This window comes from Parasteatoda tepidariorum, chromosome 7 (genome assembly GCF_982258835.1).
Source record: "Parasteatoda tepidariorum strain Cologne lab strain chromosome 7, Ptep-v5.0, whole genome shotgun sequence".
In the NCBI taxonomy this organism is placed as follows: Eukaryota; Metazoa; Arthropoda; class Arachnida; order Araneae; family Theridiidae; genus Parasteatoda; species Parasteatoda tepidariorum.
This window is the reverse complement of record NC_141761.1, coordinates 1,580,418-1,604,773: the sequence shown is the minus strand read 5'-3', so window position 1 is coordinate 1,604,773 and position 24,356 is coordinate 1,580,418. Positions and strand designations below refer to the sequence as shown.

The window sequence follows — 24,356 nt, the reverse complement described above, 5'->3', positions numbered from 1 at the left end:
AGTACATATTTGGAATAACTAAATGTAATTTTCAAATTCAACTTTCAAAATGTAGAGGTATTTATTTAAGGCATCAAAAGATTTAAATCTTTTGAAATTTTTTATTGCTTTAAACAATTTATTTTCAAAATAAATCCAGTTATAAGATTTATTTAATAATAAAAATAATGTAGTTAATTTATAAATTGTAAAAAAAAAAAAAAAAAAAATTAAACTAATTTTTCTTTAGCGAGAAATAAATACATGTTACAATTTAGACAATTTGTTCAAAACTTTAAATGCTTTTTAATTCGAAAAGTAAGCACAGATTTACCATTTAATTTTTAAGACAAATTAATATTTTTCTTTTGGAATAATTAAGTTATTATCAATTTTATTTTATTTTATAACCGTCGTTGAACAGCTGGCACAATTTTTAGGGTTTACGACTAGTAATGCTCAACTTATAATTTCGAGCCCAATCCAGAAGACAAGGGAACTTCTAGATTAAGTATTGGGAGAGATTCGACTTCATGGAGGACTTTTTGATGGAACTAACCCACATTTGCGCTACATGGAGAAGAAAACCACCAAAACTTCACAGGGTTAGCCTGAAGTGGACTCTAACCCATGATCAATCTACCACTGAGGATATTTTACGTCAGCACCGTGGTAGGTGCAAGACGGATGGGGAATTCGTATTGACCAACTATTGCTGGGATTTGAACCCGGTTCACCTTATTGGAAGGCGAACACTCTATTCCCTGAGCTATCGCGGCTCAAGTTATTATCAATTGAACTAGAATTCAGATGAGAAATGAAGCTCTAACGCAACAATATTTTTTTATGTTCCCTCTTCAGAAAAAGATTCTGCGGCCCTAAATTTGTTCCATCTCTAGAGGTAAGCCTTTTTTTTCCTTCCTAATCTTGGCACTAGTTATGGAATTAAGACACACCACTAGCTGTAGTACAGAAGGGATAGTGAGTTTAACCCTAGCTGCAGACAAAACAATTAACGTGTATACACAGCAAGGTGCACATTAAATGTGACGTTGCTGAAAGTCTTCTCGCTGGGTGTGACCCAGAAGTTTAGAGAGAAGGCTACCAGCTCAGGCACTGTCCACATCGTCAGACAATGGTTTAAATTATGTGGCATTATTACCATGGCCATTAAAAGATAGAGCCCTAACAATAGAGTTAGGTGTTTGGACATGGTTGGGTTACGAGTGTGCATGCCTGAAATTAAGTTTAATTACAACTACAGGGTGATTTCCAAATGTTTCAACAAAAAATAAGCACATTTTCAGAGCTCAAAAAACATTTTAAGCACTTTTTTAAAGTAAAATCACGATTAGGATATGCACACTATTTAAAAAATTTTCTTCATAAGTTCTGGATAGAAATGAATGCATCTAAAAGCAACAATTCACAATATTAAAATATTTTGAAAATACTACATAATCATGATAAAATAACTTGTTTTTAACAAAAATTCAGTCACAGCCATCAGTTTTCAATGCTATAGTTTAGTAATTTTTAATTGCATCTAGAAGACAAGGGAGCACTTTTGGATGGAACTAATCAGCTTTACATAGAGAGAAAAACCACGTAAAACTCCCACAGTCAGCCTTACAGCAAGAGGATTCTAACCTAGGATCCTCTCATCATTGAAAAAGTTGTAAGTCAGAATTGCAGGCAGTGCAAGCCAGGAACAGAACTTATGTCGATCAGGCACCTCTGGGATTTAAACCTGATTCACCTCATTGGGAGAAGAGGGCTCTATTATCTAAGTCTTATAGTCTATATCTTATAACTTATAATTTTTAAAGGTTCCTGGATTTATAATGTTTTTTTAAAGTTTTAAACTTTTTTAAAGCGTCAAGGGGGTTTTGTTAATTGTCTAGGTTTAATGTTAATTTTGTTTAATTAAGTATTTACTTTTTAGGTTAAAATTTATTTCTATGCAAAATACAATTTATATTTATTTCATGGAGCGTGACTCGTTGCGCACCCAAACAAGGAGCACTGAAGTAAATCTTGACTTAGGGATTACTTCGGATAAAAAGTTACTAAGTCAAATTTTGTGTTTAAATAAATTAAAAAATATAAAAAAATTTAAAAAGTTCAAAAAATTTAAAAATAAAAATTTTAAAACTTATCCTTTGGCTGATAATTCACAAATTGACTGCCATTCCAATGTATTTTTTTGCAAATGCTTTAATATAATTTATTTAATTCAATGCAATTGTTATAATTTATGTTATGTTGGACAAACTAGTTCAGAATTTCATAAACGAATTAATTCCCACAGATCTGCCATAAAAAATTTAAATAATAATAATAGTTCTGCAGATTATGAAATTTTACATTTTCAATTTCATGATTTTGATAATGTTACTCTTTTTATTTTAGATTTTATGGAAAATTTAGATAATAGGCTTGATTTAGAAAACATTTACATTAGTAGTCTTAAAACTCTTTTTCCTTATGGATTAAATAGTAAATTTAATGTGGAAGGTAATATTAATATTGATGATTTTTGTATTTATGATAAATTTAAAGTTCTTAATTTTCCTAGTGGTTTTAATTCAAAGTATAGGAATAAAAGAGGTAGTGGAAAGGGTACTGGGAATATAATTGACTTTGATGATTTTTCGAATATTTGTAATTTAAATGTTAATTTGAATAATAATTTTATTATTAGGAAATATATTGTTGGCTTTAAAAATAAAGTTCTTAAAAATTTCTTTATTAAATTTTGTTTTAAGATTAAATTTTATACTGAACTTATTAAATTTATTGTTTTGGATTTGATTAAATCAAAACTTGGTGTTAGTAAAACTGAAATGCTCTTCAATATAGTTTCTAATGTTAAAAAGGTTTTTTGTACGATTAATTTTCTCGATAGAAAATTTGAAATTGCTAAGTAGCCACAAATTATTCATAGTCTTTCTGAAATTTTTCCTTTAAAACAAATTAAAGTTTCAACTGCTTATAAATATTCCTCTACACTTAGAAAAAAGGTATGTAATTATTATTTTTTAATTCGGAACTTAAATTGTATTTCAGAGTTCAATTGTTATTGTAATGAAGAAGAATTTTCTCAGTATATTGATCAAGATTATGGTCATGCCATCACAGGAAATTTAGAGATTACTGGTAATCAAGATTTAATTAATATTTCAAGTAAAGGTTCAAAATTTAGAACAAGATTTAGAATGAAAAATGAAGAATTTATTTGATCCATTAAAAGAGATCTTGATTTTTTTATAGCTAAAATTTCCAGGAAATTTCATTGGCCCGTTGAGGGTTTTTCAGAGTGGAAAACTAAAATTATTGAAAAGGTTAAATTTAATTTATTTAATACCAGTTTTTGTTCATATCCTAGTGGTACCATTATTGATTATGATTTGTCTAGAAATATGAAAATTCTTAAGGATAAATTTATTATTACAGTTATTGATAAAGCATGAAATAATTTTTGTATTATGTGTAAATATTTTTTAAAAAAATTAATTATTGGGGAATACAACGCTAATAATACTTATTTAAAATTAAAAGAAGATAAGAAAGTTATTGAAAAAACGATTATTGCATTTAGTAAAAAATTTTAATTAAATATGATTACTTTTCCATATTTATTTCAAATTGTTAAATTTCATAAATGTCCAGTTAAATTTAGATTTATTGCCTGTGGTACTAATTGTTACAATTCTGATATTAGTTAAAAGTTTAATTTTCTTAAAATTATTTTACTTAAAATTAAAAAAGAGAAAAATATTGTTATTGAAAGTAATGTTTATGTTTCGGATTTTATCAAAAATAATATAATTTCTAGTATTAATACTTTTGAAAATCTGTACACTAGTATTCCACTTATTGGTTGAATATTTGTAGGTTTAATCTTTTTGAGAATGCACTTTTTAATGGTCTGGATTTTTATAAACAAATTATTGGTAATCCACAAGGTAATTCCTTTTCTGGTGCTTTTGCTAATATTTTTTTGAAGCTAAATTTCTTGAGTTAAATGATTTTAAAGGTTTTTAGATATATTGATGATTTAGTTTCATTTAATTGTGATAATTATGATTTTATTTTTAGTATTTATCCTAAAGATTTGGTTTTGAAAAAAACTTATGAGAATTGCTTAAAAGTTGAATATTTAGATTTTAAAATTGATATTGTTGATGAAAATATTAAAATTGGTGTTTTTGATAAACGAAAGGCTTTTAAATTTAAGGTTATTTTTTTCTGTAATTTTAATACTAATTTGTGCAGTGAAATTTTCAAAAATTTAGTTTTTTCTCAATTGCTTAGAATTAAAAAAAATTTGCAATAATGATGAGTGTTTTCAGGAGGCAACAAATAATTTTTTGAAAAATTTGAGAAATAATGATTTTCTTTTCAATTACTGTAATGTTAAATTTTTGATTAGGAAAATGATTGAGAAATATCTTGGCTGAGCAGTCCCAGTTAAGCATTATATAAATCTGTTAAGCAATCTTTACCTTTCCTATCCTTTTTTTTCTTTCTTCCTACTGCGCATTTTAATAGGGGGCGTTGTTTTCTTTTATTTCAAATGTTTCTTGTGCATGAGTTACATTGAGTTAGTTTCATGAATTTGCTGTTTGACTAGTTCACTGGGAGTTTTTGCATTCTCCTTTTTGTATTATATTCTCATGATTTTGCTTAAATTTTTCTTCTGATTTGATTATATGTATTTTTTGTCTTTCTTCCTGGACTTTTTCCAAACCTTCGGGGTACTGAGAGAGCAATTTTTGACATTTGTCTGGCTCTCTCAATAAAAAACGTTTTGTTTTTATGGCTTCCGGAGCTGGTACCCCTGAAGACTTCAGCTTTGGTAGCCGTATTTTTATTTCCATTGTTCTCTTTATTGATTCTTATAACTTATCTTATCCTTCAACAATTAAGGGTTTACGACTACTATTGTTCACCTTTATAGCCTTGTAATTTTGAACAAAATTCAGAAGACAAAAGAACTCCTGGATTAAGTATAGGGAGAAATTTTGTCTTTATGGAGGACTTTTTGATGGAACTAATCGTGGAGGACTTTTTGATGGCGTTACAAGGCGAGGAAAACCACAGAAACCTCCCACGATTATGCTGACAGCAAGGAGACTTTAACCCATAATACCACTGAGGATATTTTACTTCAACATTGTTTGAACCCGTTTCACCTAGTTGAAAGGCCTCTATCCCCTGAGCCACGGCGGCTCTTCTACTTTAATTAGAATAAATCTATAAAGAAAGAACTTTTCAAAAACAAAAGTTACTTGAGCTTGATATTGCTCCAAAATGACATGCCCAGGAAATTCTGGTTCTGGAACTTTTGAAAACTTGCTGATAATTATCTGAAATGTAGATAAATATATCTATCAGTTTAGCTGACAATTTGAAAGAGAAAAAACCTAATAAAATTTAGCAACCATTAGAAATTTTATATAGTACACTGAGTTATTCAAGTAATAAACTAATTAATTCAAAATCTTTTTAAAAGAATAAACTAAACCAAACATTTTACGAAGTTTAATTATGTAGGAAACAGTTAAGAAATTATGTAGATTATTGAGCATGATGCTTTAAAAAGAAAATGCAGATAACAGCAAAGAGAAATTATGCTTCCATTTATGGTGGGGAGACTAAAATGCTAAAATTATGCTAAAATGCTGAGAGTCACTCAAATCTAGAGGAAAAAAATCCCAGTTTTTTCTCTGTACATATCATATACAATATACTGAGAGGAAATACAATTATTGCGCTCTTGTGCTCTGTAGCCGAATTTTTTCGAGCTATCTGTGACAAAGTTCTCTAGCACTAATATCTTTCTGCAGGACACTTTTAATAATAACAAACATATATGCTACTAATTTAAAATAACAAAAGCACTGCACTTACAAAAAAACAGAAGCTATATATAATTTTTTTAATTAAACAAGTAATAATTTATTTTATTTTAGTCTATTTTTATATTCACGCATTATGTGGGGGGAAAATGCATTAATTATTACCTTCTTTGCATCTTATAAAAAATTATCAAAATAAAAATAAAAATATTTAAAAAATCATGAAATTTGTAAGAGCAATGGCCAAAAAAAAAAATCGACAACGTAATCATGCGAATCGGGCTCCTCGTAAAGGAGTTACTCAAATGTGCGTTTTGAGATTATATTGTTGTAATAAATAGTATCGTATAAGAAATATTGGACTTAAAAACTATGGGGAAATCAATAGCAATAACAGCCAAAAAACATGATATACTCAAATGCACGATTTGAATTTTCATACTGTTTGAAATATATCGGGATATTTAAAAACCATGTGAAAATCAATATCAATAACTGTCAAAAATACAATCGAAACACAACATCGATTTTACGATACTATTGGGGTAAATTCAGAGAGCAAAAAATGATTATCTGAATGCATGATTCTAATTTTACGTGTAAATTTCTGCAGAAAAAATAATTTTTTTAAAAAACTTTTTCAAAGAAAAACCTTTCTGCAACAACTCTGCGACAATGTCACTGTGATTCTGCCAGAGGGCTCTTGTGTGAGCTATATTGGGCAAACTATGCTAGTTTTAATTGCTGGAAAAACATAGAGATAAAAAAGCTGAACATACTTAAATAATGCTATAGTAAATGTGATAGCCGAAACCTCACCATCAAAGGCGGTGGGAAAAGAACATTTAAAACTTATCAAATTGGTGGGGAGAATGCTTATCATTATTTTAAAATGGGTGGAGGTAACAAGGAATTGTTTTAAAAATAATACTTACTTCCAATGCTTTAAGTCCCTTAATTCGAAGTGGATCACTGTCTGAGGTGGCAGCCATAAAAGCCATTCTCACTAAATCAGACAAATGAAGGGCCAAATAATCTGAAATGTAAAAAAATTATTTTCAGTTATTTTCTTCATAAAATCCTTTTCTTTTGAAACTACCAATTAGGGGGTGAGATAACCAGGCTGGTAGGGCACTGGGCCCAATGTCCAAGAGGTCGTGGGTTGGATCCCCGCCGGCCGAAGTCACCCCGTGTACAGGGGTGCCACTCTAAAAAAATTTCAAGACTGAACTCATTTTTTGACCAAATAATACTGTCTAGCGTTGCTTACCAAACTTTTAGAAATTTATAGCACACTGACACCAAAATTTACCTTTCCTTGATATTAGCCTACATATTAAATCAATCATTTGATTATTTTTTCTAATTTTTTATTTTATGTTTTTTTAACAAACAAAACGAAAATAACAGCCAACCATGTATATTTTTTAACAACTATTACTGAACAACCTGAAAGCATTCGTATCCCTGTATTTCACTTACCACTACTTATTTTTCGCTCCAGCACTATAATTTCTTTCTTTTTTAAAAAAATAATCTTGATTTAACTTTGACCAGCATGACGATAGGTTATGGTGGAGGAAGCAAACTAGAGCAGACTTAGATTCATTAATAGTACAAAATTTAATTACACAAGTAGATAAAGTTCAGACAATCCCATTTGCCAAGACTTTAAAGAATGAGATTTAGTGAAGCTGACAAAAAGAAGATAAATTAAAGTCCTGACATCAATACCATATCATATGTTTTCATTAAGATACAATATTTTTTTATTTCGACAAAAAAAAATTACAAAATTTCTAATGAAAAAAAAAAGAAAAATTTATTTAATTGATGGAATTTATTAGTCTATTGATTTTTCTCAAGACTGATTTCAGTCCCTGGGACTGAAGAGTGGCACCCATGCCCGTGTAGTAACTAGTGACTAATAAACGTTAAATCTGTCGGGGTCACAAAATCCTCCAAGTTTCCATAACAAATCAATACTTCTGGGAGTATTGATCCACGAGTTCCCTTGTCTTCTGGATTGGGATCAAAATTACAAGAATATGGAGCTAAACATTGGTAGTCGTAAACACAGAATTGGGTCGGCTTTTCAATGACGGTTACAAAAGATAAACCACCAATTAAATTTTTTTTCTTTCAAAACATGGTTTTCTGTGTTTAATGTACACAGGGTGACCATTTGCCTGATGAAAATAAATTTCCCGAGATCTCCAGAATAGAATTTTAAGTGATAGCACAGACTTAATCATATTTTATGTATGCACATATATTTATAAGAAATTGCATTTTAAAATCATTTTTTTCACACTTTAAAAATTTCATACAAAAATACATTTTAAAAAAATTGACTTTATTTCAAGTTCAAGAGAAATAGCAATCCATTTCCGAACCTAAAAGGTTAAACATCCTTATACTTAAAGAAATATAATTTAGAAGAAATACCAGTTTAACGGAAAATTAAAACAACCAGAGAACAATCAATCTCCAAATCAGTATCCCCCAGAAGTATAATTAGTTATGGGAACATGGAGGACTTTGTGACCCGGCAGACTTAACGTGCATCAGTAACCATTTACGACACAGGGAGTCTTTGGCCGGCTGGATATGAACTCCTGTCCTCACAAACGTGAGTCCAGTGCCCTGCCAAACAGGCAATCTCGGTCCTAATACAATTGTTGAGTAATATGTAGTATAAAAATTGATTACATTTAAACTAATTAAATTTAACATTGTACCAGAGATTTCTAAGTTTTACATGAAGGTTAAGATTTTCTTTTTCATAAGGAAAAACACAGCTATTTTTGTCGCATTTTGAAGATCTATGTATCATATTCAGTTTGAGCATTCATAAGTAACAGTATTATAAAAATTGCTATGCTATTTGTAATTGAGAACGCAATATGCATTATAGGTAAATATAATAGTTTTTATTTTAATTTTATAATTTTATTAATTTATCTTTCTTTAAACAAAATGTTACATCTTCTCAGATATAAAGAATATTTTCAAAAAGTTAATTTTTTTAAAGATAAGCGAGTATACTACCCAACAATAATGGAAGTGACATTTTCAGATTCTGGCACTTTTTTCTAAAAAAACTTGTAATAAAATACTTAGAGCATTATTTTGTAGAGGTGTAAAGGAAATGCAATTTTTCATACTTATCAATTAAGTTTAAAGCTTTCGAAGTTTGAGAAATCAGTAATAAATTATGAACGAAAACAAGAATTTTTGAACATCTTATTCCAGAAAATATAGTAATAAGCTTGCGTTTATTGCTTTGATTGTTATTTGCAATAATTGCATAAAATTTTGCAAATTTTATGCAATTATTATGCTAGCTTAAACATTTAAGGAAAAATGGACAATTCTATAAGAAACTAATTTTTTTGTCCAACAATCTTTTATTATAACTTTAAAAGCATTCAAAAAATTATAAATAAAATCTTTGGAGCAATTTTTAACTGATAAAAAATTATTATTTTAAAATTTGAAAATAATTCACTAAAATTGTACAAGAAAGGAGTATTTAAAGTTGCTCTTTTATACTGCATATGCTAGGAAAAAAAATTTAAAAAAAATTTTCATAATTGTGTAGTGAATTGTATTTAGTAACTAATTTGAATATCTCGAAAACATAAACATTTTCTGTACATTAAAAAGTATTTCTTTGAAATGAACTCTAAAAGCAGAGTATCTGCTACATTTTAGATTTTAATATCCATGACTTTCCATAATAATACCAAGAATTTTTCATGACTAACCGAAGTTACTATTTCCCCCACAAAAACACAACAATAAATTCAAAAATGCATTATAATAACATTAATTGCAATGATAGATATAACCAAAACTGTCATAATCTGTATCTTCGTATTTATTGATTTTAAACTTAAAATACAGAGTACAGAAAGAGTTGAGGCAATAAAATAGCTATAAAAAAGTACAAAAGCCAATAACTAAATACTGCCAGATATATGTAGTTATTTAAAACTGTTTTATTTCTTCTTTAAAGTAAGTGTAATATAACAAGCCTAACTTAGAATTTTAAATTGATAAAATAAAAAAAAAATGATAAATAGATAAAAAAATTCTGAAATCACAGAAGTTTAAAAGATAATTCGCTCTAGAAATGATGTTCGTTATTTCACTGTTTGAAAGAACATCAGAATTTTTAAAGAACAGGATAAAAACGATTTGTATTTTAATAAAATATGACTATAAGTGGGGATTTTGTAACAAATTCAGATATTCGGAGCACTGAAATTGGGAGGGAGGTGTAAATTCCATTTTAAATATTAGATTTTTTGGCAACCTAAATTCATGACTTTCCAAGATTTCTTTTTAAAAAAATAGTTAAAATCATGACATTTCATGACAAGTTTTGTTCAATACCGAAATCCATGACTTTCCATGATTTTTCATGAATTTCCAGGTGCACAAATACCCTGTAACTAATTTGAATATCTTGAAAGTATATAAATTTTCTTTTAATGTTAGCTCTGAAAGATAAGGGGTTGTTCAACTAAACAAAATTGTACCTCTATTGTGCAGAAGTTTATTTTCTCTGGCGAGTGCAAGGTCAAAGTGAGCTGCCTTCTCCTCACAGGCACCAATGATTCTCTGCAAAGATTCAGCTGCAAAAACTCTGGTAGACCATCTGGGAGAAACAATACTATAGGAAGTTTCATCTGTTGCCTTGAATCTAGATTCATCATCTGCATCATTATCAGCATCGTTATTCTCATCTTTCTCAGGTTTAGAGACGAATTCTAGAATATATAAGGCACTTATTGGTAAAATCCAGTAAATTTTATGAAATAATATGAATTTCATGATAATAGTTGCATAATGTACTAGATGCTTTACACACAGGGAATTTCAGGGATTTTTTATAGTCATCAAAATAGAAAAACTGTGATGTTGTCCAGTTCTGATTATATTAAATATGCCTGAAATGTTATTGGGCGTACAAATAAGTTCCTGCCGCTCATCACAAGATGGCACTACATGAAGGTTATTGAGAAATTGACTGGTTTCAAATGTCTTACTGCAGGGGTGATTGTGAGCCCAAGTCAAAATTCCGGAAAATTTCTTGAGTAAAAAAAAAAAGTTTAAATCGAAAAATTAAAAAAAATTTTTAACAGGGTTTTTTCCTTTTTCTCAATATTTCTTGGTTTACTTAAAATACATTTAAAATTTTACACAAACCTATACCATTTACAAATACCTATGTTGACCTGGAGAAGTAATTAAAATTTACAATTATATCTTTTTTTCTTGAGTTTATGATTATAATAACTATTTACAGATAAAAAATTAATATTAATCTTGAATATACGCTTATTAAGTATCTGGCTCTCCCTTACAAATAAAATAAACTGTGTTTTTAAGTTCCACCTTTGAAAATTAGATTTCCAGAAACTTTTGTGATCAATGATTTTTTGAAACGTCTGAACCCTCGATTTCCGGAAACTTCCGGATCATAATTAGCAAAAAATCCGGAAATCCGGATCTTTTCCGGAGCACAATCAGCCCTGTTATTGTAAGTCTGCTCATCTTAACAACATAAACTTAAAGTATTTGTGATTCCATATTATCATTACATAATTGTTTGTGTCAAAGTGCAAAAATGTCAGGAAGGAACTACTTAAATAAAAAAAAAGGTGTAACCTGTAGCTGTTAAAACTCCTTTGCAAAGTTGCAACCAATGTCCAACATTTTCTTCAGCAAGGGTCTGCAGCATACTGGTGAGGGTGTCATGGGCATCAGCCAACAAGTGAAGGTCAGTTTCAGTGTCCAACATTGAGAATATCACTCCTTCCAGGCCGTGATCACAGAAAAACCTCTTGTTGGTGACCGCAGGGGAGGTTTCTCGAGCCCAGGAGAGGGCATGAGTGCATATTTCGGAGGCTTCACGTTGAGCAAGCTGCCTCAAGCATGCCACTGCTGCACGCCTCAGCAGTAAGTGAGAACTATACAAGGCACACTGAAATGAGAGAGAAATACAGGAAAGTCATTCCCCTAACATGCCAGAATCATAGAAATCACAACAAAAAAAGTATCTTGACACAAAATTAGAAGAAAAATAATTCTTTTCATATTTATTAGTAGCTGAAAGAGAAAATTATAATAACTCTGAGCACCAAATAACATCATAACTTTTTTTGATACAAGGGTTAAATAATTAAAAATATTGATTGTGCAAACTGTATTATATAGAACTATCGCAGATCATATCTAGTATCGTATCGTACTATCTAGTATGGTAGATCATAGAAATGGAAGAAATCCGAAAAAAAGCATCTTAAGACAAGATTAGAAAGAAAAAAATTTTATTAAAAAAATTCTTTTAATCTTTATTAGTAGCTGAAAGAGAAAATTATAATAACTCAGAGCCCTATAATACATTATAGCTTTTTTTATACAAGGGTTGAATATTTAAAAATCTTGATTGTTCAAATTGTTCTTTGTTTTGTCTATCAATAAATAGAATAAATATGAATGTGAATATTAATAGATTGATGAAGAGGTAGAAAATTCATACTTTAAATAAGAACCCACTTTCAGTAATCGAATTCAGAAGTTCTGGGTCTTGAGGTACATTGACAGAAGAAGTTCTATGGAATGCAAAGTATGAGGGTTGTATAGAATTTTATGTTAAACAGATCATTAAATTTACCTACTAAAGATTGCATTATTATTATTATTTTTCTTTTTTTTTCTTCCTTTTCTATATTATATCTTTCTGTTTTTTTTCTCTTTTTTTAAGTACTATATACACTAAGAAAATGCAAAATAATTTTCAAAGACATTACATGATCATGATAAAATAACTAATTTCTGACACTTTTTGAACTCTTTTCTTGATTATAAAGATTGAGAGATTTTTTGGTTCGATTACAGAGGGTGGAAAATGAAGCCTGAAGTTGAGAATATCTTGCAAAATGCAGCAGAGTTGCACATGAGAGTGCAAGAATCTCACCTCACCCAGCTCAGTACACGCACATGCAGACCCTCAACTATTTCGCCAAGCATGTTGTAAAATGATTACTGCTTACATATGCTACACGCCGACAATATGCCGAAATGTATTTTGAAAAGCACCCTTTTGCATAATATGTGGCAAAAATTGACATGGTAAAGAAAAATATCTTATTTTCAAAAAGAGAAATTTAAGCACTTTTTAAAAATACCCAATAAACAAATAATATTTTTAAAAAAATTTAAAGACAATTCCTACTAAGAAAAAAAATTTAGTTAATTTTTATTATAAAATATATTAATTAAATTTAATGAATTAATTCATATTTGAAAAAACTGTATTCACATCAAGTGTCATCTCTTACAAGTTTAAAAAAAAGTTTTTGAACTTGAATCTATGATTAAAAAGCATTTTATTAATGATTGAACATTTGAACAAGATAATAGGAAGAGTGTGAATTAATAGTAGGAATTGAAAAAAAAGGCCTGTGGTATCAGACAACAGGGTGCGTAGCCAAATCTTTGAATCAAAAATAAGCACTTTTTAAAAACTTTTCAAGCACTTTACACAAATTTTCAAGCACTCAAAAAATTCATATTCTATCAATGATATAATTGAAAAACAAAAACTTTTTATTAACAGTTTTAGCGTTAAAAAAAAACAAAAAAGAAACGGGCGTAAATCAAAACAATCAGTACCTTCCCGCATCACTGAGTGAATTCAACTTGACCCTGAACTCAGAATAAAAGTACCCTTACCCCCTACGTCAAAAAAAGTGCTAGAAGTAAAATAAAATAAACAAGAACAAAAATAAATTAAATTAAAAAGAAAAACATTTCATAAGGATCTGATATTCTCTATCCGAATTGGAGCACTCGGGTTTCGGTTTCAAGTGTGCGCATGCGCAAGTCATAACATGGGTACGACATGAAGTCCGCGTCAATGATTACATAGCAAACTCCCCATTTTTCGTGAAACGCATGGGATCCACCAGATATCACTGAAGGAAAGAAAAAAAATTATTCGGAAAAAAAGCACTTTTTAAAAACGCCAGCTGAAAAAAGCACCTTTAAAAGCTTTTAAAAACGAAATCCCCAAAAAAGCACCTTTAAGTACTTTTTACAAACGCTACGCACCCTGGACAACTATAAAAGTATAAATTGGGTGACGTGAACCACACGTGCTAACCCGTAACATTCTTTATTGAATTTATCAGACACAGTGAATATAAAATAATTAAATATTCAAATGTGTGCAATAAACTATTTTCTTTTGTTCAAATAGAGTTGAAATGAGTTAGAAATTATCACTGATGTTATTTTTAAAATATGTGAAAATCTGAATCGCTTATAGTAAAATTTAAAACAATGACTAACGCTTAACCCTTTAGAAAATTCCATTTCATTTTTCGCTCATCCTAATTTAATGAATGAATTGATATTTAAAAAAACTGTATTAAAATCAAGCGTCAGCCTTGAATGGATGGATAAAAAATATTTTATGAACGATTGAACATTTGAACAAGATAATAGGAAGAGTGTGAACTAATAGTAGAACTAATAGCACAATTAAGAGCTTTTAAAAAACATAAATTAAAAATAAGCACCTTTAAGCACTCTTTAAAAACGCTATGCAACCTGTTAAAATCTGCTGGTTAATGAAAGATTATACTCACACAAAGAGTGGGTACCAGGGTTGAAAGATTGAGATGCTTTGGAGCAAACATATGAAGCTGCTGCAGGCATGATATGGCTTCAGCTTGGACCAAAGGGTCACCGTGATCTTGCATTATGGCACACGCAACAAGGAAAGATGAGCGTGTCGTGCACACAGACAGTGAATTGCCTAAAATAACATAAATGTTAATATGCATTTTTATCAGTTCTTTTTTCAACTTTGCAACGCAAAGAAAAAAAGATTTTAAAAAAAAGGTCTACTGCTAGTAGCAGAAACACCCCAGCACTGCAGATAATTTTTCATCTCAGAATTTAAATAAATAGAAAAAAAAGTCACTGATATTTTTTTCTTAAAAAAAAACATAGCTAAACTTGTTTTAAATCAAAATTATACGGGAAAGAAAACAAAACGAATTCGTTATAATGCTTGAGAACAGGCTTTTAATGTAAATTTTTTTTTAAACTTTTCTTTTGAGTATTATTGCACAAAATTCACTTTATGTTTAAACAGCTAAAGTTTTTATGCATAATTTTTAAATACTTTAGGTTTGCCAAATTTGTTACACATATGTTAGATTACGGTAAATTATAATTTCTGTCTGACTGCTTTTGGGTTGCAGAAAAATACAGATTGATAAAAATAGTGCTTTCATTAATTATGCTAACAGGGTAGCAATAATAATAATAAAGAGGAAAAAATTATACATAAAACTACTATTACTTGAATGCAAGTTTAAAGACTATAGCAGGCTATAAGAGAAATCAATACAACAAATATCTTAAAAGATTACAAGACTAGTTAAAACAATAGAAGAAATTTTCTTAAAAATGATTTAGTTTCATATGAATACTTGTATATACAGTCAATGCTTGATACCACTTTCATGGTCTAGATGCTGTAAACCAGAAAATAAACCACATTTTGGCAACTGACTTTTCACGAAAAAAAAGTGCATACAATTTTCAAACAAGATAAGTATGACTGATAAAATTACTGCATAGAATTTAGTGGATTATGTCACTTTTCTTTCTTTCAAAGAAGAATCGATGCGTTATACATTTATTGTGTGGTAACAGTAAAAGAAATAATGATTTAAATAATTAATTCTTCTTAAACTTTTTTTAAACCGAACAAGGAAATTCTAGTTGCTCTATTAAAATGAATGGTTAAGTGTGGACATTGTATTCATAAAATAGGTAATGGAGTTTTATGCATCAGTCACTATAATGGAATGGTTGCTGCAATGGTGGCCATCCTCTAAAGAGTACGCTATATATAACGTTTAAAAATGTTCCTGCTGTAATAAATATTTTCTTGAAGAAGCTTTTTTAATTTTTAGGGAAAAAGAAGAAATCTGCCCTGACAAATAATTTCGAATTGTAAAAGTAATTAATGGAAGTAAAATATAATTATTTAAGATAACATAAAATTGTGAAAACAGAAAAAAAATAAAACATCACAAATCTATATATATATTTCTCTTACGCAACGACAAAAAAAGCCTCATTACAACTCCCCGAATCGGCCAATGGAAATGTCACATGCCAAATCTAGCTGAGGTGGCTCAACATAGAGCGCTTTTAAAAACGGAAACTGAAATAACCAGAGAGAGCATTCTCATCAAATGTGATCTCTTCCGAAATTCACCCTATCAGCTGCAGCAATCTCATACTATTAAGCTAGGCAGAAGTGAGTAGTCTTTGTCGATAGATCTCTATTTTAGTATTTTGTCGGAAGCGTTTTTTTTTTCACGAATTTATATATTACGAATTTATTTGACGATTTTTGATTTATATCAAGAATTTATTTGTTTTATTATTGTTATTAGTTATTCATTAAAAAATGAGTCTCAGTCGTGCTGTTACGCTTTTGAAGTATAATCAAAAGAAGTGTGCCCGAAGATTGGAAGAGAGCATTGATGACAGCTATGAAAGACGTAGTGGTGAAAGAATGCGTAGACGACGTGCTGTCATTCAAGATTTAACTGTTATGTTGTAGAACAACATCGGTTCCTTGACCGAAATTTTAATAGTTTTTGTGCTGCTCACTTCTGGGCAGAAGAAAAAAATTCCTCTGGGAAATCTAACAAATGCTGCCATGATGGAAAAATCAAGTTGGAAGATTTAACTATCATTCCCGATTTGCTAAAGCATTTACTCTGTGACAATTCCATCGAGGCCAAAAACTATAGGGATCATATCCGTGAATATAATGCTGCTCTTGCATCATTTGGAGTGCAGACAAAGCCACCTTCTGGGAATGGACCATATTGTTTCCGCATTCAGGGTCAGATTTATCACATGGTTTCTCCGCTGTATGCAAATGATAGTAACAAAGCTGGATATGGGCAATTATATATTTTCGATTCCAGCGAAGCTACTGACAGACGCATGGATAATAACAGTGGATGTTTACAGTCAGTGATGGAGCAGTTAGATTATTTATTAAGACAAATAAATCCCTTTGTTGCATCATATCATCAAATGCATAAATTAATCCAATCAAATCCTGCAACAGAAACCAAGTTGGTTTTTATGGAAGATCCTAATTCTGATTTGAGTCATGGGCAACTTTATGTTGGCCTCTCTAGGGTTAGAACATTTGACAGCCTAACAGTGATAGCTCCTAGTCCAGAAATTTATAATTGTGCGTTTGAGGAAGTTCTTAAGCTTTAATAGTAATTTTTTTTTTGTTATTAACAAAGCCCTTAATATTTTTCAGTATTTGTTCGTATTTAGTATTTATTGCAAATTAATGTTTAGTTTCTGCAAGTTTTTCTTTTGTATGTCAAACTTCTAAGACTAATACTCACTCATGTTTTAAACAAAGTTCTGAATCGTTCATGGTTATTATTTCTTAAGAACATAATGCTTTGTTTATGCAGGTTTTTCCATTGCAATTCACTTATTTAAATTTTTAATAGACTTAATTATAGCCAAAATTTTAACCTTTTTAAAGATATATCAGTTTTAGAAATTTTATCTTAAGATTTTATACTATAGCACATTTCTAATAGGTTTAACGAATTACATGACATTTATTTGAATTCAAATTTATTTTAATGACTTAGTATTTACTAAAAAGATGTAATTTTTTTTAAAAAAAAGTTGTTATATGGATTTGAATGATTTTAATTCTTAGAATTTTGTGCATTTGCAATGTACCTAAGTTAGTAGCGAGCAAAGCGAGCTTGGTTTGCGAAGCAAACCATATAAGATTGTGTTGCAATTTTCGGGGGTTGGTGAGCGTGAGCGAGCAGGGGGCGCAGCCCACTAGTTATTATAAGAAGAGGAAGCATGTTTCAGTGCTACAGGAGCACTCTTTTTAAGCACAAAATACAATAACACATATATACTAACATTATGTTTACAAGTTCTCATTATTGCTATTTTCAGTGTTTGAAGGTAAAACGTGTTTATTTGCTGTATTGCATGTTTAAAAGTTATTTTATTCAAAGAACACAAAAACAATGCTGTGACGATTTTTTTCATATAATCAGATAGCTTCCAACACAGCGGGGGGGAAATCAGGTAAAAACAATAGGCATTTAATGCAAACTGTTACACAATGTATATGTTACTACTTAAGTGAAGAAATCAATTATTCTAACAGATGATCTAGTTAAGCCACAGATTAACCAGGAGGATTTGTTAAAATTGTTTCATTTCTTACGTTACCCAAATAATCAGCAATCTAACTAGATCATTTTCACAACACCAACTGGAACACAGCTGCTAGGACAGCAGCAATATTTCTTTATGCTTAAATTAACACGATGTTTTTTTAGTTTTCATTATCCATAATATCAAGCTACTACAATCAAGACATTAGCTAACAGAATAATCCACCTTAAAAACTATAATAGAAATTAAACCGTTTGATACATTATTAGAATTAAGGAAACTAACATAATGCTGTTTATTTATGTTTTTATACCTAAAGTCAGTGAATACAATTAAAAAAAATTAGAGGATAAAAATGAGAGAAACAAACATTTAAACTTTAACAAAAGACCATTTTATGTCCACAATACCTAACTCTTGATTATGAACTTTTAACGGATCTCTTTAGTGAATCTGCAGAATAGCAAGGTAGTAAGCATATTCTTAAGCTTTAGCACGAATGAGTTCAATACAAATGGCAGCTTCATAATGAAGGTTTCAACATATAAGCATAGAAGGAAATATAAGGTTCAATATAAGGAAAGACAGAAGGTCATCAAATGACCAATGGAGATTGAAAAACTGTCTGTTACTCCAAACCAAAACACCACTTTTTTCATTAAAAATGAACCTCTTGTGCATTTTTATTATTATTATTTTTAATAAATACAGAATTGTTATTAGTATATTAATTTGAAAATTACTTAATTTCACACTGTGGGGATAGTCACGTCGACAATGTCAACCTTCATCTACAAAAATGTACCCCGACATAGAACTGAGTTAACATGTCTTATGTGCTAGTGAATTGGAATTGTATTGGTAGACACGCTACATAAACAAATGAAGTTTTTAATAAAGTATATCAATCCTTTCAACCCCTCAAGTATCTCGGTAGAATTTATAAATCTCTATAAAAAATTTTAGATACTGTAAATAATTTTTGTTTTGTTCTTAAAATACTCAAATTGGAGTTGTATTTTTGTAATGGTAGACACACTGCAGTACCCCCCCCCCCATCAGAATTATAACTGTGATAGAGTTCAATGAACAAATACCACTAGTGAATTCAATGTTGTTTTGTGAGAAGCCGAGAGAGCTGTATTGAGATCTCCATACTTTTCGAGTGCTGAGCGTGAGAGCTGTATTCAGTTAACGGTCGTGGTCGCTCCTGTGTTGACACTAACAGTCAAGTGTACACGGCCCACGTTGTGTGCGATCGAGACTGAGTAGCGACAGCACTAGGAGGTGTAAAATGTCACAGTCACAAGTCAACTATTCATTGGCGACCATTCATTAAAGTAGGCTTGTTCAAACCGAAGTGGAAGTTTCTGTCGAGGTAGGGGTGTTCGCGTCACATCCGAAGGTCACCCATGGGGGAGAGTTGATATCGACTATGTCAACCTTCACCTATGTAAAAGGTGCCCCAACATAGAATCGAGTTAACATGTCTTATGTATTGGAGAATTGGAATTGCATTTATGTAGTGGTAGACACACGACACATACTTGTTTTTTAAAATTTTGTAATGTTTATCACATTTGTTTGTAAACATTAATTACATTTAGAGAAATGCTTCCAAAGAAAAATGCTTCATATTATAAACAAATTTTTTAATCCTTTAAAATGTTCAGTTTTTGAAAATCTGCTACATGATTCAAAAAGTAAAATTGCCATTGTAAAAAGTACTATAAGTGGCCAGTAGCACTATATTTCACTAATTTTACACGACAGTTCAATATTTGAAGGGTATACCTTGTAATTCAGGTCCAACAGTAGTGATCAGAGCTGTTAAGCATTTTCCAATGCACTGGTGAACATCGATGTGCGTGGGAGCCATGAACAGCAGGAGTTTCAGAATGATGGATAAAGTGGGCTCCACATAAGATCTGAACATTGGACCCCCAGAGTCTGCAATCATTGACAATGCATGCAGAGCCCACAGCTGAAAGGGAAATGATTTCTTTTAGATGTGACAAGGGTTGACATTACTTTTAAAAGAAAGTCACTTGATATTTTTAAAAAATTCATTGATTTAAACCACCTGATTTTTTAAACTAGATTTCATTGACATGGCTAGTTTCATAATAAAGATATGTAAATTGTTATTTGATGTTCAAAATGGACAAAAATTAATAAAAGAAATAAAAATTTAAAGGAAAGACTAAATTTCGATAAAAATAACATGAAATTTTTAAATATTATCTTTTTTCTTCAGTCAGATGGAAAATAATTTGCATTTAATAAACATGCTGTGTCAAATTCTACCTTTGACTGGTCAATAATCAAAAGTGTACTTTACAGACATTTTAACTATACCCATTTAATTTTACATTTATTTAAAAACAAATACTTTCAAAAATTTCAGTATTTATAAAAATATGTAGTTTTTGTAAATAAAAAATGAAAGCCTGACACTTTGGGTCTCTGTTTTTACGAAATCGGGAAGGTGTTTGGTGTTGAGCTTGAACAAAAATAACCCTCCATTTTTAATCAAGTAAAAATAACTATTATTTTAATTGTTTAATAATTAGTTAGAAATAATTATATACAAAAATATTTTAACAATTTTGTTAAAATTTATAGTTATCATATTGTCTTTCAATAATAATAAGCATTATTTTAAAAAATGTTCTGCATTTTGATTGGCAAATGTAAAAAAAATATTATTTAAATAACAAAATGATGAAATTTTTAGATTTTGTTTTAAAAAAAAAAATTATGATTTTTGAAAACCTTGATAATGACTATGAAAAGTAATCAAGTCTTGATCTTGGTCTAGGAAGCTTATATCCTTATGTTAGTAGGGAAAGATTAATTATATTTATTGATTTAAGCTTTATTCCAAAAGAAAACAGGGTTTGTATTTTAACAATATTCGTGCTATAACAATTTTTCATACAAAAATAATTTTTATACAATAACTTGATTTGTCATGACTTGCTACTTTGGTAGCATGTTTTTTTTTTAAAAAAAAGATAAAATAAGCAGTCGCCTTTTCAAAAAACTAATGGTCAGTTTTCTGTAAAGCATCAGTTTTTAGCTGCTTCTTGAAAGAAACATAGTAACATTTCAGATCCTTCTCAATACCAAACTAACTTGGAGTGAAATTTCCACTAAAAATTGTTCAAATTACTTTGTTTCTCATTAAAATGCAAAAATATGAAATAATTGTTCAAAACTATACTGGAAAAAAAAAGAAAAAAAGTGCTCAGCAAAAATTTGTGCAAGCTTTGTAGAAAAAAAAAAATTTTTGATGTTAGAAAAAAACGAATAAAGTGGAATTTTTTGTGTGAAATTATGATGTAAAATTTGGAATAACTTAGCATTATCAGTATAGGCACTTTACATAGATCAGCAGAAAATGATGTAGGAAATGGAATAACGTACGAAATGGACATCGAAAAACCGGAGTTTCACTGTCCCATTATAAGACTCTTTCTCAACAATTGGCAGCTAAATGACAGCAATTTAGAATAATCAGGAGTTGCTCTGTGTGTTATTTTTGGGACTCATTTTTGTGAGGGAAAAAAAAAATATTTTTGTGAAAATGTCTTAATGAAAAATATTTAGTTTTAACAACAATCATGTATTTTGATTTTCCCCCCCTCTTTTTTGCAAACATGAGTTTTTCTGATAGCTTTTTTATTTATTTATTTTTAATTTTTATAGCTGCTTTACTATGGTTTTTTAAATTAATTTAGATATATTTAATGCATTTTTATGGGATGTAAATTTGGCATGTCTATTATGTCATATCAAACTTTTTTTTTTTACACATTCATAGCGATTCACAGCGTATGTTGATATTTTTTCAGCAGTTGTCATTCGTCAGCTTTCTTCGTATGGTTTCCTTTAAATTTCGATATATTTAATACGTTGTTATTAAAAGGGCCGGGATAGCCTGGTCGGTAGGGCGCTGGGCCCGTATCCAAGAGGTCGTGGGTTCGATCCTCGCCGGCCGAAGACTCCCCGTGTAGTAAATGGTGACTGATGCACGTTAAATCTGTCGAGTCTCAAAGTCCTCCATGTTCCCACAACAAATCAATACCTCTGGGGGTACTGATCCAGGAGTTTCCTTGTCTTCTGGATTGGTTCAAAATTACAAGGCTACGGAGTTGAACGTAAGTAGTCGTAAACCCATGAAATTGGGTAGGCTGTTCAACGACGGTTATAAAATAAAATAAAATAAAATACGTTGTTATTAGAAGTTGGGAATTTCGTATTCTCACCTTTTGAGGCATTCAATGCGTGATGATTCCAATGCCATTCGGAATTTTTTTAAGATGTTTTTTTTAAAAAGTTATTTATCATTTTTTCATTCTTTTACACATAGTTTTACAAATTCTAAGATTTTTTAATAAGCAGTACAAATTTGAAATTTGAGTTATTACTTTCAGATGCGTAGGATTCATGACAATTCTATCATAAATTCAGGTCATTTAATGATGGTTTTTTCGGCCCCTTTCGTGAGGAAAATTTTAAATAAAGAAATATAAAAAGTCAGAAAAATCTCATTCCTGTTACTAGGCCACATAGAAAAGAGGCCAGGTAGTCAAGAGCTAAATAAATAAGATCCTACTGAACTAGTACACACAAAATGAATTTGGATTTATAGTTACTTGCAACTTAGCACATTTCTCAAAAGATAAAATATTAAAAGCAAACAAAATTTCATTTGAAAAACCTTTAAATATTTCATTAGAGTCAATAAAACAATTTTTAATGATAGGAGATTTACCTGAACCACTGGAGCATTGGTATCCTGCGCCAGTGCCAAGAGAATACTGACACTCGTGTTTAAATGCTGTCCTGTTCCCATACCTCCAACATAACGATGCAAACAACCAAGGGCCAGAGAATGACCAGTCCTAGAAGCTGCATCACGAGCAGATTTAAGTCTACAAAAAAGACAATGATATTAAAGCCCAATATCCACAAATATTTAGAATTTATTATAAAATTACAAGTAATATTAATAATTACAAAACTATTCCTCCTCTTACACTCAAATTTTGTATTTTGGTATTCAAAATGAATAGCATGCTTCAAAATGATGTAAAAAAAAGTTTACCATTTAATTTAAAAATTTTCAGACAAATAAATAAGTAAATTATAAATAACAACTAAAAAATATTTTTTATGAAATTTTCTTTAGATAAAAGAATTTTATAATTGTGTACAAAAATGTTTAGATTTGCTCAAAAAGATCTCGAGATACAGAGAATACGCAAAAAGTTAAATTAACATAAAGGATCTAAATTTACATTACTAACATATTTTCCAAATGGTGGCCACCCCCTATCCTACATTTTTAGAGCCAATAATCCAAATCCGTAGAAAAAAAAAGGTAAGCTTATTTCACTTTTTTATTTGATAAATGTCCTCGAATAGCTGACACAATTAATGGGTTTACAGCTACTAATGTTCAACTCCATAGCCTTGTCATTTTGAATCCTATCCAGAAAACAAGGGAACTCCTGGACTAAGTATTGGTGAAAATGTGCCTTTGTCGAGAACTTTTTGATGGAACTAATCCCCATTTGCGTTACATGGTGAGAAAATCACAAAACCTACCACGGTTAGCCTGACAGCAAGGGGACTCAAACCCATGATCCCTCTACCAGAGAGTATGCTTTACGTCAGCACGGTAATCGGTGCAAGCCATATGTAAAATTCGCATCAATCAGCCATTGCTAGGATTCAAATCCAGTTCACCTAATTGGAAGAATGCTCTATCCCCTGAGCCCAAACATTTACTGTATGTAAAAGTAAAGCATATCTGCTACAGCCAGGGTAGGTCATAGTTCAAGTTAGGCCCTTAAACCATTAAGATAGATTCCTAGTACGCAATGATCTGATGACGAGATAAAAAATTAATTAGGGTACTACCTTCTCTTTTGCAAATTATACATACAGTAGCAGAATTAATGCGGTACGGCAGTAAACTCAGCAGATTTATTTTTTCATGACACTGCAGATCAAAACATAGGTTTCTATCATTGTACGCACAAACAAAGTGGAAAAATCTTTTGAAAAAAAAAAGCCTAGGTTGAAAATTTCCTTTATATATTTGCAATTCAAATCACATTACAAGAAATGTTTTATGTATGAAATAAAAGTAAAAAATTTTGTTTAGTAAATTTTGAAAGAAAAAAAAATTCAATTGCTGCTTTAATTCAC

At 30.0% G+C, this 24,356-nt stretch overlaps 1 protein-coding gene across 4 annotated transcripts in view; it reads right to left on the bottom strand.

Annotated features, from left to right (window-relative positions):
- The window catches only part of LOC107439530 (HEAT repeat-containing protein 5B), a 126,610-nt gene that overhangs the window by 35,038 nt on the left and 67,216 nt on the right, over positions 1-24,356 (bottom strand). For all 4 annotated transcript variants that reach the window (XM_087167004.1, XM_043052959.3, XM_087167005.1 and 1 more), the window contains 7 exons: positions 22,915-23,074; positions 19,929-20,118; positions 14,510-14,679; positions 11,523-11,838; positions 10,391-10,621; positions 6,779-6,879; positions 5,274-5,351 (listed from right to left, as the gene is read on the bottom strand). In XM_087167004.1, the coding sequence (XP_087023130.1) occupies positions 5,274-5,351; positions 6,779-6,879; positions 10,391-10,621; positions 11,523-11,838; positions 14,510-14,679; positions 19,929-20,118; positions 22,915-23,074 (1,246 nt within the window). The remainder of the gene's footprint in view (positions 1-5,273; positions 5,352-6,778; positions 6,880-10,390; positions 10,622-11,522; positions 11,839-14,509; positions 14,680-19,928; positions 20,119-22,914; positions 23,075-24,356) is intronic.